The following is a 21,760-nucleotide window of genomic DNA, read 5'->3' as shown; positions in this document are numbered from 1 at the left end:
ATGTACTTATACATCTCCATTCGATTTTGACCGTAACCCATGAACCAGAAAAAAATGCCCGCTCAATAAATAATGCAAATCGATATAAAATAACAGTAACAGGATTACTCGCCCGACAAACTGGCATATTGGACCTCACCACTACCCGGCGGAGGCGCAACAGCGTATTTGTGTTTCTCAGTCTCGGAAGTACTGCCAGAAGCCGTGATTGCTCGTTGACCCTGACCACCGCGACTGGGCGCAACTAACTGCCGACCCTCACGGGCGTTACGTTGTCGCTCCTCATCAGCCATACTATCCAAGGGTTTCGGTTTGCCCCAACGCACCCGCAGCGGACATCCCTTGACAACCGCTTTGCCCTGGCAATGTAACGCAGCAGCTTCAGCCGAGGCGCGAGCCGCATAGTTTACAAATGCGCAGTGAGCACGATGCGAACAAATTAATGAGCGCAATTGACCAAATTGTTCGAAAAATGCACGGACTTCATATTCAGGCAAATCATCCTCCACGCCCGTGACAAAAAGAGATGTAATCTTTGGGTCGGCCGGTGGTTTGATGTCCTCGGCTGACGGAGGGAGTTGCGCTGCGGAAGGAAATGCGCGACCACCGCGGCCACTGCGGCCACCGCCTCGACCATTGAAAGAACCTCCTCTTCGAGTATCGCTTGTACGAATTGGACCAGGTCCATTCCCGTACATACTCCGTCGCGGGGCCTGCTCTTCCGCCTGCGTCGTCGTCGTCTTCTCTTCATCATCTTCAGGCGCAGATCCAATACGGCGCTGTTTCTTATAATAAGGCTCGCTATTAGCCAACCGTTTCAACAGTTCGCGCGCTTTTTCATCGGTTTTCTCATATGCCTCGATAGCGCCGCGGCCTTCTTCAATTTCCTTTTCGTGGTTTTGGGCGTAGTATTCTCGATTGATCCCGCTTTGCGGGCCGGGTGCGACCATCTTCAGGGCTGCGTCACGGATGACGATGGGTAGACCGAATGAGAGATCGAGCATACAGCATTGGCAACAGTTCTTTAAGCGGGCGCATGTCAGGCAGATGTTGGTTCGCTTGGTACGCGCGGTGCGGTCTGCTTTCCAGCGGAAGATTGTAAATGGTCGCGTGCACTGTCGTAAGTTGGTAAAGTAGTAATAAAAAGAGGAGATGGATCAACATACAATCTTGCATTCAGCGCCATAGTCTTCTTTTAGCATCTGCACATACGGATTCTCGGGTAAGCAGTTTTCGCACACCGAGGGAAAATCGGTGGACTCCCATCCCGATCGGTTCAGGTCCTGCTTTATCTGAGGAGGCATCGTGGTTATGTATGGCAGCTGTTACGCTGAGGGGGGCTGATTGTGATGAGTTGCTGTTGCTGGTTTTGCGGTGGAGAAGAGAATATCAGCGGCTGTGTTAGCCACCAGTCGCCACTTGCGGCTGGTGCGCTGTATACGATGAGTAAGCAATCACATGTCTGATCTGGCTGGAGTCCACGGGTTCCGGTGTGGCAGTGAAATTAGCCAATCACAACTCACTGTCTACCGGATTCCACGGCCTCCGGGTTGTCTCATATTGCCTAAGGCAGCTCCAATCACAAAACGCAGCTTATATTTGCTCCCGCAAAATGAAATTCTGGAGACTTTGACAAACACTGATCTTACGACTCCTTTTTGTCTCCTTTATGAGAACACGTCTGCTTATATTCTGGAGTCAGTGAGATAACAGCTTCTTCACTTTTCAATTCCATCCTTCATTGACTCTTGTTTTGTTGTCGTCGTTGTTTAATCAAGCTTTCCTTCATCGCATTCTCTTTTTTTTCCCCGTCCAAGAAACGAAAATCCACTCCCCCTTTATTACGACCTTACCACGACTTTCAAGAACGAACAATCGCAACGATCACAACAATGGCTCCTGCAAAGTTGGAAAAGGAAGACCACAAGCGCGATGCTGAGTTTGCCAAGGCTATGCACGGCAAGTCGGCGCAAAATGCAGGTGGTTTCGCTGCTATGCGCGCCAAAGATACCAAAGCGCAGCAAGTTGCGGTTGATGAATATTTCAAGCATTGGGACAATAAGACTGCCGCTGAAGAGACGGAAGCCACCCGCGAGTCTCGACGAGCTGAATATGCTACATTAACACGCCAGTGAGTATCAATTGGACTGAAGAATGACCGAGTGAATGCTAATGACGGTTTGTGTATAGTTACTACAACCTCGCGACAGACTTGTACGAATACGGATGGGGTAGCTCCTTCCATTTCTGCCGTTTCGCATACGGCGAACCTTTCCACCAGGCTATTGCTCGTCACGAACACTATCTCGCTCACTGCATGGGCCTCAAGGAAGGCATGAAAGTGCTCGATGTCGGTTGCGGTGTCGGCGGTCCCGCCCGTGAGATGGTCAAATTCGCTGGTGTCAATGTCGTCGGTTTCAACAATAACGACTACCAAATTCAACGCGCCACTCGATACGCTGAACGCGAGGGCCTCTCAGATAAACTCACTTTCCAAAAGGGTGACTTTATGCAAATGCCGTTCCCCGACAATAGCTTCGACGCCGTCTATGCCATCGAGGCCACTGTGCACGCCCCCAGTCTGGAAGGTGTCTACAGCGAAATCCGTCGTGTATTGAAGCCCGGTGGTATCTTTGGTGTATACGAATGGTTGATGACCGATGAATACGACAACGATAACCAAGAACACCGTGAAATCAGACTGGGTATTGAGCAGGGAAATGGGATTTCCAACATGGTCAAGGTCTCCGAGGGTCTAGACGCTATCAAGGCCGCCGGATTTGAGTTGTTGCATCATGAGGATCTTGCTGATCGTCCCGATCCTATCCCATGGTATTATCCTCTTGCCGGTGAATTCAAGCATATGCAAACACCATGGGATTTCCTGACTGTGTTGCGTATGACTCGTATCGGCCGTGGGGCCATGCACCGATTAATGGGCGCTATGGAGAAAGTCTGGCTTCTCCCTCGAGGCACTCAAAAGACCGCTGATAGTCTCGCTCTTGCAGCTGATTGTTTGGTTGCTGGTGGTGAGAAGAAGCTTTTCACACCGATGTACTTGATGGTTGGCCGGAAACCCGAGTAGTCTCATTCCCGCTTTTCTCTTCACCTCTTTTTATTTCTTATAATGTATTTTTCCTATGTTGCTTCCTTTGTCTTCCCTACGTCATTAATGTTTGTGTATGTGTTTATGGCAAATTTTCTTTTTTTTTTTATATATTTTCATTGATTTGTCAAGAAAAGGGATTGCATCAGAGGAGACCATGGACAAAAAAGAACGGATAATATTTTACTTAATATCATTGACTATGACATTACTACATGCTTTATACTAACTTATATACATGTATTTTAGACGAGTTTTTCGACCTATTCTTGCGTTCTTCACGAATGGGTTACAGGATTTGCCCAGGCCTCCGGCGTCACTGGTCACTTCTTCTTTTACCATCCTTGTAAGCAATTATTCAGGATTGGCCTGGAGTTAACTCATCAATCTGACAAATTACCGGTTGTCGGCCGCACGAGTACATTCCAAACAGACTCGACATCATACATGAGGGAAAGAATACAACGTGAATGATAACCATGTGCACCGCATCATGTTACGCATACTTTCAATAATATGATATTCGGGATCTACTGTGGACAGAATAACCATGCAGTCTGCAAAGAATTCTTCCCCAACTCGAGAGATATAAAGTTGTATGCGGAGATTCTTAATCACCAACATTGTCCAGTAGGATGGTGTAATTAAACTCTTGGACCCCAATTTACAGAGAAAGTTCGATTCCGTAAATACCATAGTAATTTGCGAACACGAATTTACATACGCCAAGCTCACTCCAAGAACACGTGATATGCTAACAGTCGGCGGTGAAATGAGATTAGCCAATGAGAGCACGTAGTTTTTTTATTGCCGCTTTTTTGGATTTCTGTTGAAAACAGTAGAAATGCAGTTGTAATTATATATTCGATAATATATATTATATACGTTTTGATAGACTGGCATTCAGAAATCGATATCACCCATTCCCACGTAAATATGGGTCAAAAACCGCTGGAACAGAGCCAAATAGATCAGATTGAAAGAAAAAAGGTCTTCGAAACTCTTTTGAGTAAGAAAAGGGTGATATTCTATACAAAACCTTGGAAAATCGCTTTCTCAACTTCAAATTTGATTTTCTAGGCAGGGCAGGTTCGGTGTCGGGGCTGCAACAAAATTTCGGCGGTGAATGTATCCCGCCCCATCAAAACATATCGAAAAATGCGCCCCTGCATTGGAAATCCTACAAAGATCAACACAAAAAGAAGCTTACAGATATGGCAACACCGAAATCACTAAAAGAAACGCTCGATCGTGCTCTTGCTCGAGCTATTATCTCAGGAAATCAGCCTTTCAACCTCTTTACGCAGCCTGTCATGCGAGAATTGTTACATTTGTTAAGACCGAACTACGTGCCACCAGATCGACATACAATTGCCGACAAGATTTTGCCTCAACTTTATACGGAATGTCGTGCAAAAGGTATTAGCGAATTGCGCCGGATTCAGTATCTCAATATAACTGTTGACGAGACCTTAAATATCAATCTTGAACGTGTTATTGTGATGACGATTACCACATCTCAAAGATCGTGGTTCTATACACTCAAAAATATGGAGGATCAAGAGCTTAATGCACCTATGATTGCGGATTGGATTTTTCAACAACTTCAGGCTTTTTTGACAGAGCTTTTTGGAGAGAGAATCGATTGGAAAGTCATCAATTCTCTCTCAACAGATACATGTCCTCTTATGAGAGCTGTTTCGAAGCTTTTGCTACAAAAACCCCAGCTTAAACACACTTTTATGATTCCTTGTGATTCTCATGGTCTGCAGCTAATATTCAAGGATCTTCTAGATATGAAAGCCTCAAAAACAGTCACCGTAAAACAGATCTTTAAAGAAGCGTCAGAAATCGTGTCGTTCTTCCACAACAGCCCATTACAATATGCTCGCCTACAAAAAATTCATATAAAACACAAAAATCGCCGGCAAGTGCTTATTGCCTCTGTTATAACACGCTGGGGAAGCCAATATAACCTTTTGTCGTCGGTTTTTGAGATGAAGCAGTCGCTTCTCGAATGGGCATGGATAATGGGGAATCATGATACCAAACAACTAGTCGAGGTTATTGGAACAATTCAAAGCAGTGATTTTTGGCTTCTTCTTGAGTCTTTATGTGCAATACTAAAGCCTTTACATATTGCTCAAAAGGAATCTGAATCTTCAAATGCTAATGTCATGGAAGTTATTGTACGTTGGCTGAAGCTTCAAAATGACATGACAACTACGGCCTCTTATATGCCACTTGATCCTGATATAAAATCCTATTTTACAGAGGGAGGCTTTGAGAAGCGTGCTAAACTACAATTATTACCAGTCTACTGGCTTGGATACTGGCTTGATCCTTCAAGAATTCTACAACCTCTTGATGCGCCTACAGAAGAGGATATTCGCCTGCTTCTAGAGCCTCAAAATGCATGGGTCGATTTCCTACATTTTCGGCAACAAGGTGGCCCTTTTTACAATGCAACTTGCTGGCAAGCGAAGGATATAAGCATATTTTGGCTTGAGGCAGTAAGTTTGAATACTGTCAAGTTCGATTTATACTAATTACCTATTCTTAACAGACTGATCTCGCTCCAAATCTCGCCTCAATTGCAAAACGCTTGATTAATACAATTGCTAGCTCAGCGGCCGCGGAACGTGCCTTTTCCTTAATGAATCTACAACATACAAAGATCCGGAATCGACTCACCGTTGAGCAAGCTGAGAAGCTTCTTTTTATCCAAATCAATGAGTTCCGGATTTGGGAAAAGTCTACTTGGTCACAATCGCAAGAAGGGATTCAAAAAGAGCTTCTAGAAGATGACGAGGAGGAAATGGCAAGAATCTATACGCAACAAAACCATGAACTTACTACAATCTTGAATAGCCTCAATTCCATGGATTCCTTGCCTAGCGAGACTGGGCAGCAAATTACACCATATAATGACCTGTGAAATCGACTCTGAAAAAGACCGCTACTGAGGCCATTTACAGCTATGTTTCCACTCGTAACTTCCAGCGGCGACTATTGGGATAGGTTCATAAGTGAGATTCGCGACTGGAATCAGCTGGTTAGTTATCATCAATATATCCCATGGACTGTGTTAATTGGTGAAAGTAGAATCAAAGCCAACCTCTTGACCTAAAGCGGATTTTCGACCTTGATCAATTACCTGTTAATTTTGGCTCTAAGCTGGAGAGAACTACCGAGGGGAATTCCACTGGATCGTGAACCTTTGAATCATGCTTTAAGGGACTTAATGAACTTTATCCACAAAACTAGAGGTTACCGATTTTAGCATAAAAGGACTATAGAGGATCCAGGTCTTGTGTATGAGTACTACTGCTGTCAAGATAGCTCCAAACAGGTCCGGTCTCCTAGTCAGGGCAAGCGAGATACGCGACGAATGGAGAGATTCCCATGATAAAGTCAGTTGAGATTGCGGCCATCTTTAGAAGATCGAACGCTGACTGTTACTCTGTATCACTAACCCTAACCGCTAGTTCTTGCAATTGTTAATAGTGCGGTTCTATACAGAGTATCCAGCCCCAAATTTGTGTATGAAGAGCTTTGCTGTCATGATTTAAGTAATCCCAGTAATCTAACGTAATCGGTAAGCGAACCTGCAGTTCATTGCCACGCTGTACGCTATATACATAGATTTGGTAGGTGTTTTCCAACAATCTATTTAATAAGTTCCTAATTAGGAAAATCATCTACTTGTCGCGTCGCCTCCCCCCACCCTAGACCGGGTGGTGGTCGGCCCGGACTCAAGGGCCACCCGGACTCAAGGGCCAAAAAATATGAAGTCTCATGTAAAATGTTTTACAGTCCACCAACGCCATATAAATTGCATATAAAAACTAGACAGGTGTTAAATACAAGCATTGTTCACCTATCTCCCTGAGTATCAAAGAAAAACCCGCTGTTTTGAGGCTCTGTTGAAGCCACTTCTTCCATCGGCTGCGGCACGCCAACGACATGGCTCTTATAGATTTTCAACAAATCCCCATCATGACGGCGTTTTATGAGGCGATTCGCATCTTTTACATAGAGTGCACCACTCGCTTTGACTTGGCGCTTTGTAGTTTTTTGATTCTTGCGCGTTGCTATATCACGAACCTTGGCAAAGCTCTCACGGTGTAGATCGCCTAATTCGGCCAAGGTGAGACTGCCTTGATTAACCACTTTTATACGGCGTGAAAGGCCCGGGCTTACTTTGTCAAGAATATCCTTTATACCGTCAATCGATTTCTCAATCTTATTGACATAGCGACGTAGTTTTACGGCCGTTGATGGTGGAGATATTGATTTTGTAGTTGGTGAGCTGGGAATAGTGTCATCCGCCTCGCTATATATTTTTAGTGCATCCCCTTCAGCAACAAGTGCTTCAAATGCTTCCTCTGGCTGAAGCATCATATCAAGTATAAGCCGAGGATTAAGAGGCCAAATTCCTCGCTCTCTCCAGCCGTGCCGAATCGTTCGTGTGGTAAATGTCTTTATCCGGATATCGCGTAATTCTTCAAAAAAGTCGTTTTTATCAAAATCAAAGCCACCCAAGCGTGCAATCTTGTTCACAACCCGTCCATGAACATGTTTATATTGCTGAAATGGCACTCCATCGAGCGGTTGTAAAAAATGCGTAGAATGAGGCGGAAATCGGAATGGGCGAATGTGCCAAATTTCACAATATTGCACGAACTGTATAGTAAGATGAGTTGTATGATTATCCATAAGAAGTAACTGCCAATCCGGGAAGGCCCCGGGCCTAGAGAAGTGGTTAAAGTGTTGAAGCCATTCGAATGCGATCTCATCTGTGATAAATCCATTCAAAGCAGGTGCAACTAGCCAGTCGTCATTTTTTATATGCCGGTACCATTCCTCCAAATGGATCTTGCCTTTTGGAATCAATAAAGGTGGTATAATCTTTCCTTCGGCATTTATACCCTCAATGACAGTAATTGATTCTCGAGAGGACAGGCTAGATACCCTTTTTGATGTTTTTGGATATGCTGTTACCACCGCTTCATCTTTTCCTTGTCCAACAATGAATCCGGTCTCGTCAAAGTTCCACAGATTTTGAGGGCGAATTTTGTATTGTTGTATAGCGAGCTCGAGGTCAATAAACCAGCGCTCAACCTCACCATAATGCTCTGCAACGGTACGTTCCTTTTCTTGAGGTTTTTGAACGATTCGTACATATTGTTTTGGCAGGCGCTTGATAAAATCGTGTACCCAATTTTTTCCAGCACGAGGGGCCTCTCCTGGACCACTGAAATCTTTGCCGAGCAAATAATTCGCACTTTCTTCAATTTGCTGATTCGTAGGAGGCGCACCTATATTATCTAGATACTCAATCCATAGAATAAGTGCCTTTTCTTGATCTAGAGATAGTAGGCGCCTCGTAGGTGGGCGTGTTGAGCGAGAGGGTAAGCCATGCCACCGACGGGACAGTTTTTTGCGAGACACCCCATATTCACGCGATAATTTGCTAAAATTCGGCTTTTTTTCGTGTTGACACGCACTGAGGGTCTTTGCAATCAATTCCTCCTCTTCTTTATATAATTTAGGGGTCATTTTGGCTCTGGTTTTGATGTTTGTAAATGCCAAGTTGAGATTTTGAAATTTTTGGCCCTTGAGTCCGGGTGGCCCTTGAGTCCGGGCCGACCACCACCCGGTCTAGGGTGGGGAGAGGCGACGCGACAAGTAATTTGGTTAGTGTGTTTTGCATATCACTCTGCCATCTGGCCTGCCTCTGTGCCATATTGGGACTAGCCCGTTCTAGGTGTTGATATCAACCCTCGACCTCACCACTTAGCTAGAGCACATAGGGCATTTTCTAGGCCCTCATCAGTGCATAAATGTCTCGGCCAGAACGTGCATTTATTCTTTGCCACCTGCTGCATTTGTCGTGGACCGTTGGAATTCGGGGTAAGCTGGCCAACATTATTTTGGATTTGTGTGAGATTCCTCAGGATTCAAGATTTTGGTCTGGCCAAGATACCAATTTGGCCGGTTGGCCTTGAAGTAAATGCGATAGAGCCGGGGATAAGAAGAGTAACCAACACGCCAAGGTCGTTACGTGCGCGCGCGAGGTATTAGCGATGGTGACTGATGCCAAACCAAGACTCTGGGCAGACTCATTTAGTTAGCCTGTGGAGCTCGTGTCAGAAGCACAGGTGGACACACTCGAGTCAGTTTCCCCAAGAGCCTCAAAAACAAATGAGTCCGTGTCCGAACCTTTTCCATGGCAGAAGCATAATTTTTCAAACTCACGCGATTTGTGATTTCTCTACCAAACAGGGAGTGGTAACGGCGGGGAGACCAATCACCCTAATATGGCACATTTCCATTAAACAAAGACTCGAGGGGTCTATTGGCGTACAATAAGCAGCATGACCGGTCGCTTGCTCTCGCTCAGCGCTGCCACAGCCAACATCTCGGAGACTAGTACTAGTGCGTGCATACACATTTGTGGATTTGAGTTGGTGGTGCCCATAGTCTCATTTCAAAAGGCATTTGTGGCTGGACCTTTAATGCCGCAATAGTATAAAGCCAATTCGGCCTTGACAGCTGAATTGTGTTCCTCTCAGTGAACCAAAATGCATAAATAGCTAATGCCCTCTTCGGCTCTTCTTCAAAACCGGGAGCCCAAGTGGAACGCTGATATGACAAAATGGAGGGAAGAGACGATGTTCCTTTACGACAGCTGTCCAGAGAGTCATCTGCGCATGAGCCACATGACCCCTTTCATCCAGACCAACACGAAGTGCCACTGAATGAACGAGAGACCGAGGAGGTACTTCCACCCTACCAGCAACACAATACCGCGCCCATACGTTCTACTACATTGCACCGGAGCTTCTTCATCCTGATTCCAGTCGCACTGTATGCGGCCATCGCGATTTATTCATGGGTGACCCTGTGTATTCTGTCCCAAACAGGGGACTATATTACCAATGTACACGAAACCAAAACCCGCTCCTACAGAGCCGCACGCGTCCTTCAAGTCGTCGCAAGTGTTGCAACTATTCCAACCATCTCATATGTCTGCGCTTGGGCTGCGTCTATTTTTGTACAGAATCAGCGCGATGCTTATAGTCTGCGATTGCGCCAAGTGGTAACACTAGCGGATCGCGCGTGGATGAATCCTGTGATGTATTTCCGGTTGTTGTTCTACCCTTCTTCCTTTAAGCGCTATGGTAGTAGCATGCTCTATCTGGCCATCTTTATACATATATTTGGTGCCATCACCCATCCGATTCAGTCTTTGTTCCTTTCCACCCGATCAGTCTCTGTGCAATCAGCAGACAGATGGGGTAGAATTGACCTCGACAATAACTATATTGGAGTGCCATCAATACCACGATTGATGGTCACGTATGATTCCACGGAGCGGAGTTCCATTTTCGCAGTGCGCCATCTGGCGCAATCAGAAGGGGTTAATGGATATCAAGACAATCTTTGGGGGAACACGAGCCAATTGAGCGGTTACGGATCAAATAGCAGCTGGTATGCGCCGCTCTCACACAACTTCAGCACTGGTCTACGCTCTGATCAATATATCCCAAGAATAAACTCCTCAGCTGAGGTTCTGGAAATAGCCGCAGAAGAATTCCCGTCCAACTGCAGCGATCCATCCTCGTTCTATGCTTCCTATACGTACCCCAACAGCATAAACAATTTAACACTAGAAGTGTGCTTACCTCAGCTATCTCCATGGCAAAGCATCAAAAGCCGTCAGGACTTCAGTGAGGTGCTTTATGTCAACACCACCGCCCACTTTACCGATCCATCTGATCCACATCGTATAAAGCCATTCAAAGTCATCATGAACACAACTGCGGGGTTATTTGAGCTGCCAAGTGTCCAAAACGGTCTGATTGCTGGTCCCCTGGATACAAACTCATCTCGCTGTTCAAGTCTCACTGACTGTAAAGGGTTGAAAGTTCGCCGACAGTTCGCTGCCAATTCAGCTCTTCCTGGACCCTTAGCTATGATAGCCCTTGCCCTCTTCGGACCGGGTTCGTTTGCTGATACGCAACAAACTGCGCCTTCTAGCGAGAGTTTATATAGCAGCGAGTCTGATTCGAAGCGTTATCATGACATTTTTGCGGCCGATGATATTTTACCACTTACCCCTCTTGGATTCACAACCAACGTTCCCGGTGCGATCCCCATCGATGGTTGGATGTCGGGTTTTGGTTCGAATAAGGAAGGTGCTTCAGAAGCTTTCACACGGGCTAGTTTCCTTGCCGTTAAGGCCATGTTCGATAACCCAGCACAGTTCGGGGGAGATATATCGGTTGCCTACGCCAGCAGTGACCTACCGCAGATAACCCTACCCTCGATCCCCATCGCGGCCATGATAGCTTGCTCAGTGCTGTTCGGACTATACATGGTCCCGTTGCTATGTCTGGCACTGTATGCTGCATTTAGTAGGAGCTGGACTAATACTCTCGATGCCTTTACCATGTTACGCATGGGCGCCGCCTTTAGTCAGCAAGATCTGCCGTTACTCATCGGGAAGAGCAAACGGAAGATCGAAGTTCTGGACACTTTTCCTGGTGTCGTAAGGGATATATCAGGTCCAGATGACAAATTCAGACAATTAGCCCTCGGTATTGAAGGAGGTGGACCTCTGCAACCTTCAAAAAGATACCTGGCTTATCCCGGGAACGATGATTGGAGTGGGCTAAGGCTATAGTCATTTCGAATTCTTCATTTCTTTCTATTTGCCTGTATTACTTTCGGATTCGTTCTTGAGAAGGACGTGGAATCATCAATTGTTAGGCTAACATGCACATACTTTCATTCTTCGTCGATCATTGACATCGCTATTTTGTTGATGCTGCATTCTATTTTACTACCTGTATATTAATTTTGTGTCATGAAGCGTTGATTATTGATCTCGATCAGGAGGCGAGGCTGGAAAAGACCAATGTGAATGTGATTGTAAGCAATTCCAGATTCCTCTTTTAGGGCTGCCAATTCCTTTCGGTAGATAGACTTTGCAGTAAGCATATTGAAATTACTGGATGTATTTTGTATTCACAGTGGTCCAGCTGACTAGATGAAGCACAATGTTATATATAGATCTTGAATGGCCTTGAAATTCGTAAGAGGCTATCATGAGTATGACTTTACCAAGGTACAGTTTTCGTTCGTGTAAGAATCAATCTAGTGTAAAGTAATCGTACCACGATCTCTTAACCATTTTTGATAACCAAAAAAGCCAACAATCAGTTTGGAGCCAGAATGGGATTGGCCAGAAACGCACGCACACTACCAGCATCGTCTGGAGTAGTCGCGTATCCAATCAAGAAATCAGGTCGAAGCACCACCAGGGCTCCAGTCTTTGGCGAAATCCTATAAGTCAAATGCGCCCACCCACCCGGATCATAATACGTATATCCAACAGTCGCAAGATTGCAGCGTTGATTATCCTCCATGCTGCCGGCGACAATAGTAATGGATCCAATCATATAAGACGGGAAGTTCTTTGCCATATTGTCCAATTTATTAGTTATCGCAGGGAGTTTTGCTTCTGTAACCTTGTGTTGGCCCGTAAAGAGAAGGATTGGCCATGAATCCATATCGTACCTCAATTGGGACAGCCGATTGGGGATATGGGAACCTGGTTGGTAGACGAGTACATCTGGTGCCCTCGACCTCGGAGAAATTATTTCAATAGAAGGGCGTTTGTTGATGATGTTCTCTCAGTAATGAGTCCCCAGATCAAGATTGGACTGAGCGGTTCTTTGACGAACTCGCTGAAGAGCTTCCTGCAGTGCGTAGAAGCTGTTTTGTATTCCTTAGGTATCTGGCCGCATATGACGGTGGGGAGTACCTTGTCAGTCTGTAACAAGTGTCGTGGTGCTGCTCGACGCTCACTGTCGTAGGTCTGAAGTACTTCCTTGTTGTACCAACCTTTCTCGCTTCTTCTAATCACAATGAGTCCAGCACAGGAACTTGGAAGGAGAAAGCTACCGTTCTAATCCAATAAGACATTTCTAGATACCACAATAGCTCAATTCTAGCTATCCACTTACCCTTCTCCATCTCTAAGCCCCATACTAGAATGATCGACTTCTTTAGATAATAGGCCGCAGGCACCAATAGAGTATTGCATGGTACGGTTTTCGACAAGCCTGAGCGAACAAACTACCTACAAAGAACCATATCTGAATTTCACTATATGTAGAGTTTCAGAAAGTGCACCAGTTCAATCATGGTTATGGCAAAGAGCTGCAAAAATAGACTGAAATAGAATTAACAACCTCGACTACAGTAAACAGCATTGGAACGAAATATTGGATGCCTAATTATACATACTCTCCATAGAGCCCGAACTATTCACATCTTTCACGAATTTGTTATTCGACTTTAATGCCAGCTCTAGGTGTCGATACAAAACAGGAGTCTTCTCAATAGATGCTAAGTCGAGAGCAATCATGACGATATTTCGGATCTAGAGCTGAAATCAGTGCAAGCTCTACTGGTAGTCATTAGGATGCTTACCTCTCGCCCATTGAGCCTCTTCGCTGCAAGGTTCTCGATTTGACTCTTGTCGATGATGCACTTGCCTGCCTTCGTTACATCAGCTTCATCGAGGAGAAGAACAGCGCGATAATGTTTCGCAATTGTAAAGATCCGTTGGAGGGTCCAGTCAAGTTATCAACGGATCATCATTGTCGGCTACCAGTCCGCTCACAGATATCTGTTTTGTCAGAAAAGAGAGTAATAATTACAATGACGCCCAACATACCGAATAGAGCGGTAACTTGAGCAGTTCGTCCAGCACTTCTACGGTAAAAGTCTTGCCGAGACTGGATGCTCCGCTAATTAATATTTAGTGTGTATACTTCATCAAGGGAAACCATGTGACTGAAAGAATATCACATAGCCAAGTTAGGGTCCATACAAGGATCAGTCACAGACATTTTCACCAAAAAGGCACAGGTCTACATTTTCAATTGTCTATTACAAAATTAGAGGTTCAATTTCCTCACTATCCTCCACTTCCCAGCTCTTAGTAGTGCGGCCCTTGACGCGGAAAGGCTCTGGCCCAGATGGCCCTTTACAGACAGCCTTACTTCAATCTACGTCTGCAGCCACTACAAGAGCTGCAGACGGCCAAAAAAAATCTTTAACCCCATAGCTTCGTTCCTTGACAAACACCGTGTTACGGGCTAGTCCCGCCTAATGTTCACTATATGGACATGATCGAATAGAAAACACAACATGAGGAAGGAAAGAGAAAAGGACAATAAGATTTTGTCGTACATACGAGTTTATATAGTGTCGGTATAGCAATCTTACCTATCTCGGCGCGGGAATGGGATATAGTTTTTCCGTGCGCTATAGCGTACGGAGGATAACTACATCTCACCACCCGCATCCCCCTAGTTCTTAGGATTAGTCGCAATATTAGGAATTCAGTATTACTGGCTCAGTCAGCTTGTTGGATTAGCTGTCCTTCTTAGATCTTGCGATCTAACGAAGGTAAACCAACATATAGAAAAGGGGAACGCTCATGCTGGGCTGGGTTCGGCGCCGGATATCCGTATAATCGTAGACACCACATGAGTGCCAAGACATGAAGTCCTGTTAAGGGCCAGATCAGCTAATCGGAATGAACCTTCGACATCTGGGAATGGCTTCGAGTTGCCAGGCTGCGCTCCAGCGTACTGGGTGCAGAAGCGAATGAAAACGATACAGATTTTCTAGTGAGGGCTTCGTCCGAACCACATCAATATGAGGTCAGCTCATAACACACCGCAGTCAAACCAACGGCCTCGCACCGCACCTACTGTGATACTTAGAGCAGTTCAGACATACCAGTTGTGAACTGGGTTTATCTCTCTCCGGACACGCTTTGGTGCTATGCGGTCCAGCACAATATCCACATGTCTCTCAGGCTTTGCAATGAGTCCCTATGTGTCTGTATTTTTGGCATTTAAAGCATTGTCTAGCCTTGCAGGTCCAGTCATAGTACTCGCAGTTAAAAATCTGTGCACCAAACACAATACCATTCTCTATCGCGTAATCAACGTCTTCTTCTCGGTCAAACTCCACAACTATGGTAGAGGCTCGTTTCTCCCCAAGATTGCGTTTCAGACATCCGGAGTACAGCACGTTTGCTTGTTCTAATGATGGATTATTCCATCGAATCTTTTCTTCGATTTCCACTTTGTTATGAGCTTCCATTTGTGTGCTGACTCCGTGTATAATAATTCTATATGACGGGACCTTAACCTCAGCTTTCTTTCCTAGTATCTTCTGCCAGTCTTCTCTATATGCTCTTATACGTTCTGTGCTCCCTCTGTCGGACGTGAAGAGTGTCAGGTCTCCGCTAGGATGCCCCTTCACCGCTAAGACTTGAGGTTTCTTTAAATCGGGATCCTGGTGATTCGCCAAAGTGCTATTTATCTTCTGCTTGATTTCTTCCGCTGTTGCTCGTTGAGTCTGTCTTTTCTACATCCGTTGGATTTAGTTCAACCAGGATTTCTCGGTGGCCCATCGATAGGAGTGTCTGTGCGACAGGTTTCACTACGTAGGGGTCCTTCAGTACTTGTGCGTTGCTGTGGATGTTCGATTTCCTGACAGGAGCTGCGAGGATGTTCTTTATTTCCGTGACGTCTCCGCTGAGGGTCTGCTGAACGCGTGCAGTCTCGTGGACTGCAGCGGTCAATTCACTTGTAGTTAGGAGGTCCCGTGTCTTCTGCAGATAGCTGATAAAGCTTTCGAGTAATGGTACAATCATGTTCTAGTTCGGTGTGCGATTTTTGCCTACTGGGTTCACTCGGTATTCCTTTAAGGCGCGTATGTCTGCTTCAAGTTGGATCGCGTGGTCGCGTATGGTTGATAGCTGGAGGCCCAGCTGTGGCACATTCTGGCTGCCCGCCATGCTTTCTTGGTACGTACTAAGCGATACCTCGAGAACGGGCGGATAACCTGAGACACAGTTGTCGGATTGGTAGGTTTATTCCAGGCCAATCCTGAAGAGGGTTTTACTGGGATGAAAAGAAAAGAAGTGACTAGCAAGATAGTATGTGTATTTTTTTTTTTCTCTCTCTATCCATCAAATTTCAAAGTCGGGTCTTTTATAGACACTTTTGGCGGAGTGATTTGTGAGTCATCAAGAGGGGTAAATTTTGGGCTGAAATCTAGGTGCGCAGGTATATGCCCTAAGGTGCCTTTTTTAGACCTGTAAGTCGGATCTCTCTGCCTCGTTTGTAATCTGGATTATTTGACAACAGTCCGAGCCAGATAAATCGGTGGTTGTGGAGAAATTTCAAAAATTAGGCTTCGACAGGTGGTGGTTGTTTTTTACAATATGCAAAAAAGTTTTACAATGTCCAATACCTGAGATTGGTGGTATGATGTGTTTATCAATATACATCAAAAGAATCAACCTCTCAAGAGACAAAACTAGTATGTATCCCAGAAGGAAGTATAACCCAGGCCGAGAATACAGTGGCGATCAGCTTCTGATAGGCAAGAAGACGATGCTGAAGCTAATTGGATTTCCCTTTATGTGGCTTGTAGGCTGGTTTTCTAGAGGCTTGCTCAGGCCCCTCGTGCTTTCTGATTAACTTTAAAGTATGGTTATCTCTTAGCTCAACCTAAGATTATATGTCTCAGAGTCAGAGAAGTGGTTGTATGGTTGAAATATGAGTTGTGTGGGTAGCCGGCCATCTACAAAACCCTAAGTCTAAATTCACCGGTAGCCAATTTTGGGGGCTTATCTTTGAGTAGACCACCGCGGAGAATTACACACAGTCTTGACTAAACGGTTTAAAAGTCGTATCGATGATAAGATTGGGATAAGGTTAATTTCGTAGTATCCATGGATGGTTCAATGTTCGGTATATATGCTTTACAGTGTGCGCTGGTCTCACTATTCCCGACATCTCTCCCGAATTTAATTTCTAGTCTCGGAATATTCTAGGCATTGGAAAACAAAATGTCGAGCAAAACTCTTGAACAGGACTCAACGAAGCCGTCACCTGACGATGAGGCGAATACTGTCGTGCAGAGTTCAGAGATTGGCGCTTCCCTGCCTATAGACCCTCGTGCCGAACGGAGTGTGGTCTGGAAATTCGACCTTCGGATTCTGCCCGTATTGGCAACCATGTACCTCTTCAACAGTCTTGATAAATCGAATCTTGGGAATGCTAAGACTGCTGGTCTGGAAAGTACGTGTGCCTACATCCTAAAATAGACCTGTATTGAGTGATTGATGGAACTTTTTGTTAATCGCCGGTACAGAGACTCTCCATCTACATGGCAACCAATACAACCTGATATTGAGCATCTTCTTCATCCCGTATGTCTTGACAGCACCATTTCTTGGAATTCTGGGGAAGATGTATGGTCCCAATCGCGTTTTGCCGTGTATGATGTTGTGCTTCGGGCTATGTACGCTTCTTGTCGTCGCTGTTTATAATTTCGGAGGCCTACTCGCGATCCGATGGTTCTTGGGCATGTCGGAAAGCGCTTTCTTTCCACTTGTCATCTATTATCTAACAACGTGAGGGAGTCTTCAAATCTACAAATCAAGTTCAATGCTGAAGGGACAAACAGGTTTTATCGACGCGGAGAATTGGCAAGGCGTCTTGCTATTTTCTATGCTGCTCAGAGTATCGCTTCTGCCTTCTCAGGATTACTTGCTTTCGGCGTTTTCCGCATAGATTCCGGTTTGCTGGCCCCATGGCGCTACCTTTTTCTCATAGAAGGCGCCGGGACCATCATCTTCTCCATCTTTGCAGTCTGGTACTTACCTCGTTCTGGCCCGGAGACCAGTTTCCTCACCGAATCAGAGAGACTGGTGGCATACGAACGGATGCGTCTCGATAGCTCTTCAGTCGTCAATGAGAAGCTGAATATCCGTGAAGCATTTACCATCTTCAAACATCCCACCACATGGATAATTCTCGGTATCGAAGTTTGCCTGGGTGTCCCACTACAATCCGTTCAGCTTTTCCTGCCGCAGATCATCAAGCGACTAGGATATAGTACTGTCAAGACGAATCTTTATACTGTTGCACCGAACGTCTCTGGAGCTATCATGCTTTTAATCCTGGCTTTTCTGAGCGACTGGACTCGCTGGCGATTCCCGTTCATCGCACTGGGCTTTTTCTTCACGTTCGTTGGGTTTATTATTTATGTTGCCATTGACGTCGAGCACGACATTAATGTTGCCTACTTCGCTTCTTTTATGATGACCTGGTAAGCAAAAGTCAATATCCTAACACCCATTGAAATCCTCACTAACGGAATCCATATTTCAGGGGCACATCCGCACCATCCGTTCTATTGGACGTCTGGTACAACAACAACATCGCAAGTGAAGGAAAACGTGTAGTCTTAACCAGCATCGCCGTTCCCCTGGCCAATTTGATGGGTCTGGTCAGTTCGAATATCTTCCGGAATCAGGATGCACCCAAATACATTCCTGCTCTTATCACAACCGCTGCGTTTGGAGGGACTGGTATTGTTTTGACTCTGGTTCTGGGAGCATGGATGATTATAGATAATAAGAGACGGGATGCCAAGCAAGGGATGACACTGAGGGCGCATGATGTACCGACAGAAAGGTTGAGAGAGGGTCCTGATAACCCTGATTTCAGATGGTTCTACTAGTTGACGTTTTGTTGTTGGCAAGGAAGAAAGTACCTAGACTGCCTTAGCTATCGAAATTTCTTAATTAATGAATATATGTTGTAATACTATTAAGAAAATAGGTAACTAGTAGTTAATATGTACACCCATGACAACCTTGGAACTGACACTATCACCAGAACCCCAATACCTAAGTACTAGGTGAAAAAACCCCCAAAGAGAAAATGAAGAGTCGAAAGAGCTAATAAATAGATCTAAGTAAACTGGCGGTAAGCCTGAATCACTCCCGACCATCCACCAGGGTTATTAAACTCCCTTGGGTCAGAATACCCATCTGACACCATAACATCGCTCGACTTTGTACTGATCGAATACCACGCCAGATTACGCGGATTGTTGGTTACACGTATCATGTTACTTTGACATATGCCGCTGGCACAGGGGGTATTGTATAGACCGTTCCAGGGTCCTTCGAAAAATGTCCATGCTGCCGAGCCGTAGAGCATGATATTTGATCCTCCGTCAACATTCGTAGATAGTGCAGAGCGACAATGTTGGTCCCCAACAGCGCACCAGGAGTAGTCCGGGTCGTGGTATTGGTTTGATATAGTCCAGGGAGATGGGACGGTTTCTATTGCTCCTTGACCCTGCATGTAGGGTGTTTCGGTTTGCATCATTCCCGCATACACGTTTTTGGCGGAGTGGATGTTGTATTGGTATAGCCAGTTGTGTTCAAAACTTGTGCCTATGAGCCATGTAGCCTTCGTGGATTCAATCAAGATGCCACGGCCGCCGGAGACGATGATTGCGGAGGGCCCGCCGTCGAGGTTGTGGTCTGCTGTCCAGCCCCAGTGGTTTTCGATGTAGGCTGATGATGTTTCTGAGAGATGGACGTGCATGAACGCTGCCATGCAGGTGCGGGTGTCTTGACTGACGCAACTGGTTGAGATGGTGGTGTCTGCTGTTCCACCAAGTGTGGTCAAGGTATTCCACAACCCGACGTCTCCTGGATTGGCACCTGCCATGTTGATTTCCAATAGCTTCGCGCCAGGCAGAACTTCGGCAACGGTGAATCGCATGTTTTGGATCTCAGTGACTCCAACGTCTCCTGGATATCCGACCTTGACAACTGCACGCGGATTCCAAGGATCTGCGAACGCGCCTCCTGCTCCAGATAGGACCGCCCACCCTTCACCAACGATCTTGCTACCGGGTGGAATAAACAGTGTGTCACGTAGGATGTAAACACCATACGGAAAATATGTTACTCGACAATTTGCTGCATTCTCACGTAGAATAGCATTCAGACTTGTCGCGTCATCAGTTACGCCATCCCCTCTGACAATGAAACCCGGCACCTTTTTCACATTCACAATCCTGTCTGCTGGGTAATCAGCGTAATCTGGTTGCTTGCGAATCACATAACGCCCATTTCCATCCAAAAGCGCACTTGGTCGAGAGGTGTACGTAGTTTCGCCAGCCACAAAAGATCCCGGGATATCGTTTCCGTATATCCAAGTATCGACATGGGTTTGGGCGTTGAGCACTGTTCTTCCGTCCGATGTAACTGCGATGGGATATTGTCCATTGTTGGTCAAATTCTCAATGACGATCTGACTGTTCCTTTTCCCAGGATCGTTTGCAGAATCATGAAACTTCACTAGAGTATTCGTATTGATTGATGTAGAATCCAAGACTACCATTGATCCAAGAGAATTCTTGGTCATGTCAATTCCAAGACCGCAGTTTTCAAAGGTGGCGGCTTGGAGAACAACTGTAAAGCCTCCAGTAGCTGCAAATCCTGTCCGGCAACCGTTGAAGTGAATGTTCTTGAAGTTGACTTGCTGGTTGGAATCTTGGATACCGATACCGCCCCCGCTGATTGTCTATAAATATTCAGTATGCTAAAGCTTGTAGAAGCTAAGAAAGGAGACAACTTACAGCGTCTGTGACGGCAATGGTTGATCCGCCGTTCATATGTATTCCAATATGCGCAGTAGATCCCTGTGGCATATTAATCTCAACATTGCTCAGTGAACACCCCTGAGCAATCCCCCATTGCAAAGCTGTAAAAGGATATGATGGGTCGATGGCCGTTGTGTCTAGGATAACATTTCGCATGGCTACCATGAAGACAGTTTCGGGATGTCCAGTAATAGGATCCTGGCCATTTACAAGAGTATTCCCGATGAAGTTAGGACTCGCCTTTATTATTGGCCTATTCAATGGATCTCCCACGATGATTGTTCCTAGACGTAGGGTAAGAGTAGATCCAAGGGTGTACACACCCCCTGGGAGAAATACTTCAGCGGGCATATTTGTGCTGCCTTTCCCTTCGCGAGTACCTCCTACACCGTCAGTGTTGATGGCGTTTTGTATAGCTAATGTTTGGTCTCCGCTGCCATCGTTTTTTGCGCCGTACTGTGTAACGACTCGATAAACAGGGTATTGAATATTCCCCTGGGCATAGGGTGCATATCCACGTGCATCACTGGTATGATCCTGTGCCTGCAGCCAGTATCCTGTCGGTTGCTGATTTGATTGACCAGCACAGTAATTCTGATCTAAAGCAGTGCCACTAGTTGATGTACTAGCTGAAGAGCTAGCAGTCGTACTTCCACTAGTAGCGAATGCACTACTAGCCATTGAGCCCTGATTGTTCGATGACGATGGACTCGACGAAGAAACACTTGGTGGTGTAGTAGTACTACTACTAGCGGTAGTTGACAGGGTTGCAGGTAAAGATGCAGCTTGCGTATTAGCTGTTCCTGGCGTATTCGATTGTGTAAAGAGAAACTGCAACATTGCTGCCCCAAGAGCCGATATACTGCATCGTGACTTGATATTAGCACTTGAACTTTCCTTTATCAGAGAGAAACGTACGGCTTGGGCGGCAAATCCAGCAGACCATTATCAGGAGCGAACAACTCCGTTGGCTCTGGCAGCAATGGGAGAATTCCCGCTGCTGCTGTGGAGGCAAATGCCATCCACACAAGCTCTATATACATCGTTGAGGACGAGGACACCGTACTAGAACTCGAC

At 45.7% G+C, this 21,760-nt stretch overlaps 8 protein-coding genes across 8 annotated transcripts, besides 3 other annotated features; 4 read left to right on the top strand and 4 right to left on the bottom strand.

Annotated features, from left to right (window-relative positions):
* Nucleotides 1-104: 104 nt before the first annotated feature.
* Nucleotides 105-1,304, bottom strand: TSTA_104790 (pre-RNA splicing factor Slt11, putative; the record flags this gene model as incomplete). Its single annotated transcript, XM_002486458.1, has 2 exons — nucleotides 105-1,115; nucleotides 1,167-1,304. 2 exons carry the CDS (start codon nucleotides 1,302-1,304, stop codon nucleotides 105-107), a joined length of 1,149 nt encoding a protein of 382 aa, XP_002486503.1.
* A 334-nt stretch (nucleotides 1,305-1,638) lies between these two features.
* On the top strand, nucleotides 1,639-3,515 carry TSTA_104780 (sterol 24-c-methyltransferase, putative). The gene is made up of 2 exons (XM_002486457.1): nucleotides 1,639-2,131; nucleotides 2,191-3,515. Exons 1-2 carry the CDS (start codon nucleotides 1,893-1,895, stop codon nucleotides 3,083-3,085), a joined length of 1,134 nt encoding a protein of 377 aa, XP_002486502.1. The 5' UTR covers nucleotides 1,639-1,892; the 3' UTR covers nucleotides 3,086-3,515.
* Nucleotides 3,196-3,223: a sequence feature (AT_rich).
* Nucleotides 3,516-4,098: 583 nt separating the features above from the next.
* Nucleotides 4,099-6,044, top strand: TSTA_104770 (uncharacterized protein; the record flags this gene model as incomplete). The annotated part of the gene is made up of 2 exons (XM_002486456.1): nucleotides 4,099-5,619; nucleotides 5,673-6,044. Exons 1-2 carry the CDS (start codon nucleotides 4,321-4,323, stop codon nucleotides 6,042-6,044), a joined length of 1,671 nt encoding a protein of 556 aa, XP_002486501.1. The 5' UTR covers nucleotides 4,099-4,320.
* Nucleotides 4,357-5,550: a mobile genetic element.
* Nucleotides 6,045-6,982: 938 nt separating the features above from the next.
* On the bottom strand, nucleotides 6,983-8,668 carry TSTA_104760 (uncharacterized protein; the record flags this gene model as incomplete). The annotated part of the gene is made up of 2 exons (XM_002486455.1): nucleotides 6,983-8,427; nucleotides 8,539-8,668. The coding sequence occupies 2 exons, from the start codon at nucleotides 8,666-8,668 to the stop codon at nucleotides 6,983-6,985; spliced, it is 1,575 nt and encodes a 524-aa protein (XP_002486500.1).
* Nucleotides 7,151-8,659: a mobile genetic element.
* Nucleotides 8,669-9,338: 670 nt separating the features above from the next.
* TSTA_104750 (uncharacterized protein) lies at nucleotides 9,339-11,798 on the top strand (the record flags this gene model as incomplete). The annotated part of the gene is made up of 3 exons (XM_002486454.1): nucleotides 9,339-9,547; nucleotides 9,909-10,017; nucleotides 10,082-11,798. Exons 1-3 carry the CDS (start codon nucleotides 9,487-9,489, stop codon nucleotides 11,796-11,798), a joined length of 1,887 nt encoding a protein of 628 aa, XP_002486499.1. The 5' UTR covers nucleotides 9,339-9,486.
* Nucleotides 11,799-12,333: 535 nt separating this feature from the next.
* Nucleotides 12,334-13,547, bottom strand: TSTA_104740 (uncharacterized protein; the record flags this gene model as incomplete). The annotated part of the gene is made up of 4 exons (XM_002486453.1): nucleotides 12,334-12,763; nucleotides 12,862-13,035; nucleotides 13,144-13,255; nucleotides 13,427-13,547. 4 exons carry the CDS (start codon nucleotides 13,545-13,547, stop codon nucleotides 12,334-12,336), a joined length of 837 nt encoding a protein of 278 aa, XP_002486498.1.
* Nucleotides 13,548-17,060: 3,513 nt separating this feature from the next.
* Nucleotides 17,061-18,739, top strand: TSTA_104730 (MFS transporter, putative; the record flags this gene model as incomplete). The annotated part of the gene is made up of 4 exons (XM_002486452.1): nucleotides 17,061-17,292; nucleotides 17,366-17,627; nucleotides 17,681-18,325; nucleotides 18,388-18,739. The coding sequence occupies 4 exons, from the start codon at nucleotides 17,061-17,063 to the stop codon at nucleotides 18,737-18,739; spliced, it is 1,491 nt and encodes a 496-aa protein (XP_002486497.1).
* A 233-nt stretch (nucleotides 18,740-18,972) lies between these two features.
* On the bottom strand, nucleotides 18,973-21,726 carry TSTA_104720 (exo-beta-1,3-glucanase, putative; the record flags this gene model as incomplete). Its single annotated transcript, XM_002486451.1, has 3 exons — nucleotides 18,973-20,604; nucleotides 20,660-21,545; nucleotides 21,602-21,726. The coding sequence occupies 3 exons, from the start codon at nucleotides 21,724-21,726 to the stop codon at nucleotides 18,973-18,975; spliced, it is 2,643 nt and encodes an 880-aa protein (XP_002486496.1).
* Between the last annotated feature and the right edge of the window lie 34 nt (nucleotides 21,727-21,760).

This window comes from Talaromyces stipitatus, genomic scaffold (assembly GCF_000003125.1).
Source record: "Talaromyces stipitatus ATCC 10500 scf_1105507295511 genomic scaffold, whole genome shotgun sequence".
NCBI lineage: Eukaryota > Fungi > Ascomycota > Eurotiomycetes > Eurotiales > Trichocomaceae > Talaromyces > Talaromyces stipitatus.
This window is presented reverse-complemented; position numbering and strand designations above follow the sequence as displayed.